The 6577-nt window shown below is 41.4% G+C and overlaps 1 protein-coding gene across 1 annotated transcript; it reads right to left on the bottom strand.

The window, feature by feature from the left end:
• Positions 1-2589: 2589 nt before the first annotated feature.
• On the bottom strand, positions 2590-3560 carry LOC122321524 (uncharacterized). Its single transcript, XM_043211609.1, has 2 exons — positions 3537-3560; positions 2590-2754 (listed from the first exon to the last, which is right to left on the bottom strand). The coding sequence occupies exons 1-2, from the start codon at positions 3558-3560 to the stop codon at positions 2590-2592; spliced, it is 189 nt and encodes a 62-aa protein (XP_043067544.1).
• Positions 3561-6577: the final 3017 nt, after the last annotated feature.

Here is a 6577-nt window from a genome sequence, read left to right as displayed (position 1 = left end):
GAGAAATTACAAGAGCCGTGTCATAACTACATGGCTTTCTGACAAGATCCACCTAAGCCGTTGATTGAATAAGAATTTCCTCTTTTTTTGTTGTTAGAAAGGTAAACAAATTAATCAACATGAAGATTTATTAGTTTCAGAAAAAGAGGGGAAGATAAAAATGAGCTCGTAGGTTGTAATGTACACCATAATTATTTTAGCAAGTTTGGTAATAAAAAAAGAAGTATTTTTAGTGACTATGAGTAATACTTTCCAAAATACTTTAAAGACTTTAAATTCCAAGATTCGTTTATGCTTTCGACATGCGCCATAATAAAGATTCACAATCAATTATCCAACAATTCCTAAGACTCATCTTGAAGCACTTCCAACTTCCTTGTTGCAACTTGTTGCAAGAAAAGAAAAGCCAACTCTTACTCTCTCGCATCCGGTTCTCAGCGAGGGGAATATCTTCGGTAGAACCGTTTAAGCAATCCATTTAGCCAACGAGACACTTCAAAGCGAAGCTGCTGAACGTCTAGTATCTGCGCCAAATGGAAAAGCCCTCAACAGCTTAGGCAAACATTTGCAATTACAATTTTAGCATATAATTGCAAACATGATAAACACTTTTATCTTTTGCTGCTGCTGCTGCTGCAGATGCTGTTCACTCTTTGCAGAAATCCAATGCTAGTCCGGGTCTGAACTTGGCCAGGACCAGTCTGGTCACAATTCACGCAGCATCAACCACTAGAGGGGCAGCAGCAGGTTCCTTGGACCTGAAGCTGAGACTAAGGCTGAGGCAGCCTCGAAGAAGCGTGTCGCCAATTGTTCGTGAGGTTTACCTAGAAATATGTCGCGACAATTGTGCCTGCAAAAAGGAAAACTAAGCAACAAGAAAAAAAATAAGACACACCGACGTCAGAAGCCAATTAGAGATGAGTACTTGGCTGGTCTGTGAAAGCTCGAATATAAATATTTTTAGAATGTCTGGGAATAGATTGACTTTCTTGATAGGTCCTCCAAGCCAAAAATAGTTTTATTATTTTTAACAAAATAAATATTACCAGCTCCTATTATGTAAACAATGTTTTGGACTTAATCTTTGACCATTTCTAGCCATTTCCAAGTGCCAACATCGTGGCAGAGGTTGAAGCTCCCACTCTAAAGCCGAAGAAACTAGCGGAGTATGCAATTGAAATTGAAGAATTACGCGAAGAATGTCAGGGAACATAGTAAATGTTGTACATATGGCCCAGCCGGTTGGCAGTGGATCCCGATCTGGCCAGAGGGTCGCATACATTAAGGCTGGTTGGTAGGCCTTTTAGATGGTCCTCGGGCTTCTCTCGACTGATATTTATACGTAGTTGAACACGACGTAGCACTCACTACACGGGGAATTGTCACAAGTGGTTAGGTGATCCACAGCTGATCGCAGGAGTCGTGAAACGAGCCCCCGCCATTGGATTGTGTGGTGTTTTTATACCCTTTTTTCTTTGAGTATGCGGCGGCATCTAAATGAACTAAAGATCAACTTCGTTTTAGTAGCCTTAGCCTCATTACGAATGGAAATGATGATGGACAATAATGACGCGACAACAGGAAGTCCAAGTCGTCGCTGCAATGCCGACGACAAGTCGACAGCCAGCTCGATGCCCGATTCTGATTCTGATTCCCTCGCATTGAATGAAAGCCCCAGATGTACATTGCTGGGGAGCTTCGCACTCCGAGGGAACCAGAACTCAAAGTCGGACACAAACTGGAACTGGGCTAGCGCGTCGTTAAATTGATTTGTGTGTGATCTTCGATCCGTACAACTAGTTTCCATCGTTGCCTGAGAAAGCCCGTTGCACACTGCGTTCTGGCGGCGAGAAAAACAAAATAGTTTCTATTTCAATATTTGTTTGAACATTTCGAAAATGCCAACTAAATGGCCAGACGCTTCCGTTTATGGCCAGTTGGGAGCAGGGAGTCTTATCACTGTCATAAGAGAGTTGTAAAGAATGCTGCGTGCCGACAATTCTGTGAATGCTAATGAGCCGCAGGCATAAATCATCATTTATGGGAAAACAAGTGGCTAATACACAGAAAATAATCTCCTTGGGGTCCAGCCAATTGAGTAACAAATCTACGACAATCCGAAAATTGGCAGCCATTGGACAAGAAGAACCGTTAAAGCCTATTGCCATGGCTGTCATAATTTCGACAGGCCAACAATGGGAAAATGGAAGCTGCAAGCAAAAAGTAACCAACACCCGCACCTTTTCGGCCACTACCGGTGCTTGGTACCATTCTCGTATTGGCCAAGTTTTCCTGTCCGGCTAGCAATAGAAATTAAAGTTAACAAATTTCCGACAATGTTTGGACAGTTTTGCAAAAAGCCAAAGCCCAGCCCGGCCCGGCCAAAACAACATACAGAACAAAACGGCAACAACAGCCAATGACGCCGAGTACCGTAATTGTGGCTCTTTCGGGTTCTTTTGGCCGCATTCAAAGTTGTCAGTTAAATGGAGAAAGAACAGTAGAAATCCAGAGCCAGGAGTGTGGGAGATAGCTAGGATGTTAGTGCACTGGAAGAAAGTCCAAACAGGCCAAGGAATAGATTGCTTTCTAGCTTAACAAGATATAACAAAGTAGTTTCCAGTGCAGACCCATTGCAGATCGTTTGGCTGACAATGCAACTCCTAGGTAGCCGTACCGGCTTCCTTCCATCAGCCAGCGCAGACGCCCCAAAGGCCCAAAATTTGCCGCCAACTTCCAATTGCCCGCCCGTTTCTAATCTCCTGATTTTTTGTTTTTTTGTTGGTTTCGTAGGGATTTGGGCAACTGCAGGAGGAGTTGGCTTTGGCTGGCTTTGAAATGCGAATGTGTGTAAAGTTAAGTTGTCGTCGCTCGATTGTTGTTCGATGAATCGTGATTTTGTCAATTGGAGCTCAAATTTTTTGTGCTGATCGGTTTTCTTTGTGAATGTGAAAATGTTGCACGGTGACTTGGTAATGGGAAATGGCAAATGGGTGTGGGAAAGGCAATTAGAGCGAAGGAAAGTGCCTTCTAATGGAAGTCGAGCATGGGGATTTCTTGGACTGGTAGCTAGGGGCTTGTTTAGCTAGTTTTTGGATCAATTAAAAGATGCAACTATTTTCTGTAGCTTCAAAGTTCTTTAAAAATCTACAGATGCATCTGCCTGACCTACAAACGAAGCCCTCAAGTACTTGGCTAAGATGAGCTCTTAGAAAAAGGAACAGTGACGGTCGGAGGCCATCAACAGAAATCAAATATTGATGAGTTATGGTTAAAGAGAAGAGACCCAGTCCCAGTACAAGCCATAACTTAACACTTTTTGGAAGAACACAGAAATTAAGCAGCGATCTCTGGCACTTGGGCAGAATGATCGGGCAAACAAAACGGTGTTTCTTTCTTGATTTTGGGAGGCTCTGTTGGCTTCGAATCGGTTTGTTTGCCTTTGACAAACAGAAAGGCAAAAGGGAGAACAGAAACGAATTTCAAATAAATCAACACATGCCACAAATGTATATAAGATGTGAAGGAAACTCGACCCCGGCTGCAGGGCTCATAATCATATTGATGTATTACGATAGTTTGTGGAACTCTGAAGTCTGAGGTCTCCAACCATCGTCGACCAACACAACTCAACTGAATTGTTGGGGCTGTAAAAAGCGATCGTAAACCCTAGAAAAACATGGCTGAGAACGCGCACAACGAGCCAAATGAGCTGGGGAACGGGCCAAGAATGTCTTAGCCGGCAGATAAATAATGGAAATGCATACTAATTAAATTGTGAGAACTGCGGTGAGACGGCAACCAAATCTAACTCTTGTCTAATTATTTGCACTCAAAAGACCTTAGATTGCATCTCCAGTTATTTATCATCATCAGGAGTGTCTCAACGAGATGCTAATTATGATGAGGAGAAGAGTGTTTCGGGTCTAATTGAGAATGTCAATAGATTTGGTGGGCTTTCCCCTAATGGTTTCGTTTTTTAGCATTTCCCCTTTAATTGATTTCAATGAGACGATAATTACCGCAGAAAGGGCAATTAATGAGTGCCCCACACGAAAACGAACAGACAAGAACGAAACCGATATTAATGAAATGATTTTTCATAATTAATGAAATTTAATGCAGACCCCAAAAATCCGAGCGTCCGAACAGAAGTTCCCACATCATTAATAAAAAATAAAATCCAAAAAACAGAAAAAAAAGCGACAGAGTGGCAGAGAAAAAGCAGCGACACACACGACGATGTCGAGGAGTTGGCGCTACCCCAACAGAAATTCAAAAGAACTCGAGCAGCAGATACAAAGTTACAAATGTATCTACAAGTCGACAAATTATGCAGCGGCCAGCGAGCGCATCGCTGGCGATTCCTCCTTATCTGGCCGGCTTGTTCTTTTTAGACTGCTTTGGTTTGTCTCGGCTTTTTGGTGAAAATAAATTATAAGCAGTTGAAAATTAAGTCGAACGTTTTGTCCGCTGTCCGTTTAGTGGAAATTTATTGGCCCGGAATCCCCGAACCCGGCAGCTACCTGAACCCGGGAACCGTTGATCTATGGCCAGATTAGGCTCCTCCTGCTCCCGTCCCTCTCGGCGGCTTCACACTCTATTAGCTGCAGCTGAGCTTCTATCGATCGGTTGCATCTGTAAACGCTTACACAAGTATTTTATCGATTTCATTTGCATATGTATCTCCCAAAGCCGATAAAGCCCCCAAAACGCAGATTGAAGCTTATGCACTCCGCTACTTCAGTTGCTAAGCCTCAACTCAAACTCCAAACTCCAACTCAAAATGTTCTCAGCTCATAAAATACCACTGTGAATCATTGTGGCCGCCGCATCCCCCAGATACTTGGCCCTCTCGGGCCCAAGCTGAGGCGACTGGGAGCTCCGATACGATCCTCCTCCTCGGGTCTGCATTTCATTTATTGTGTAATTCCCTACAATGTACTTTTGGTTGCCACGGATTTCTGGTCTTTGCTTTTGAATTTGATTCTTGATTTTATGTCAGTTTATTTATGATAAGATGACCTTTTTTTCTCCTTTTTTCCCCTGGCTTCGTCATCTTTTTTTTCCAATTTTATTTTTATATATTTTTTTTTTTGGGACGTCCCGAGAAAAGGAGTCTTGTTTCTCTAGTTCTCACTCGGTCTGGCTGCATGAATGAATGGATGAATGAAGCTCATTAAATTATGGATCACTTATACGAGGGGCTGGGAATCTGCCAGGGAAATATATTGAAATATGAGAAGTAGACACTTAGAGGAATATCTTATAAATTTTAGTTTTTATCCTCATTAACAAGGATTGATAAAAGATACATTTTATATCTGAAAGTATGCAAAATAGGGGCTATAAGTCCTGGGTATTTTCTTCTAATATTTCTAAGGTATAATTTTTTTTCTTACTGTAAAAATATATAGTCCAGCATAAAAAACACTTTTCAAGCAATTACTGTATATAGCTGACAAAGTAACCTTAACTCATTCGTAAACCCTAACCAGCCTCGGCTTACTATTTTGGTTTTCGAATTCGAGCGGAGATTTGTTCGGTGTTGTTTTGGCTTTTTTTTACACAAGATTTTCAAGATCAACAACGCAGCGTCACGAGAAGAGATGAAAAGCGAGATCTTTTGTGGCGATTAGTGCAAGACAATGAATGCACGATGGATCCAAAAAAAACCCCAACAACATAAAAACAGAAAAAAAATTGGAGAATTTTTAGGAACAGAAAAATAGTAAAAAAAAATGTTTTTTAAACAAGAGTGACAGAGACAGAAGGTAAAACAACAAGAACGAGAACAAGAACACTGAATGGTTTTTTGATCTTTTTTTTTAAGATTTTTTTTTTTCATTCTCGTGTTATGAGAATTGAGCCAAACAATTTTCAACGCGCTCAGACAAAGGCATAAATGCGGAATGGGTCTGGTCTGGGATACTTCATTTTTTGGTCTTTTATTCTCCATTTCTGACAGACTTCTTGGGGCAATATTACTGTCAACGTATATTCCCATTGCCGTTGTTTATCTAAACATAATTGAAATGCGTCCTCAATGGGTTAATTTGGTGTGGAGCAAGGGGCAAACGTAAACACAATTAGGTGCCAAAAAAAAAAACAGAAAAATGTTAAAAAAGAGAAGAGATCCCCACTTGGGGAAATCTCCACACGGGCCAAGATGAAATGACAAAATCTAGAGTAAACCAACTTGATAAACAAACACTGTTGATGATCATTGATGATGGTCCGTTTGGGGCTCAAGTGTGTGCGGGGCGACCTAACAAAATATTGTCTTAGTGCATTTTAATGGTTTAACCCCTTGAGAACGGGCCGATGCATCTTTGCCGCAATTGTGTGGTAAGCGATATGCTGGCCATATCCAATTGCAGCACACCTTTGTCTTCTATTGTCCCTCCCGCTGGCTTAATGACTAGTCAGTTTGTAATGCAAAGCTTACACTGAGGTGAAATTTTGGTGGACCAAGAGGGAGATGGCTGATCTTAAATAAAATATCTATGAGATACATTTATTTGAAAAATGCTATTTTCTTCCAGTGTAAGGCTTGCTTAATTAGGCAGCATCAGCG

The sequence above is a fragment of the Drosophila bipectinata genome, chromosome 3R (assembly GCF_030179905.1).
Source record: "Drosophila bipectinata strain 14024-0381.07 chromosome 3R, DbipHiC1v2, whole genome shotgun sequence".
In the NCBI taxonomy this organism is placed as follows: domain Eukaryota; kingdom Metazoa; phylum Arthropoda; class Insecta; order Diptera; family Drosophilidae; genus Drosophila; species Drosophila bipectinata.
Note: the sequence above shows the minus strand (reverse complement) of the source record. Positions and strands in the feature narration are given on the sequence as shown.

What these genes read in the sequence shown, in the direction of transcription:
- LOC122321524 (XM_043211609.1), bottom strand. Translation starts at nt 3,560, where the DNA reads ATGATTATGAGCCCTGCAGCCGGG. An exon ending in TTATGAGCCCTGCAGCCGGG is followed by an intron (nt 2,755 to 3,536) that starts GTCGAGTTTCCT and finishes TCAGGAGATTAG; the next exon opens with AAACGGGCGGGCAATTGGAA.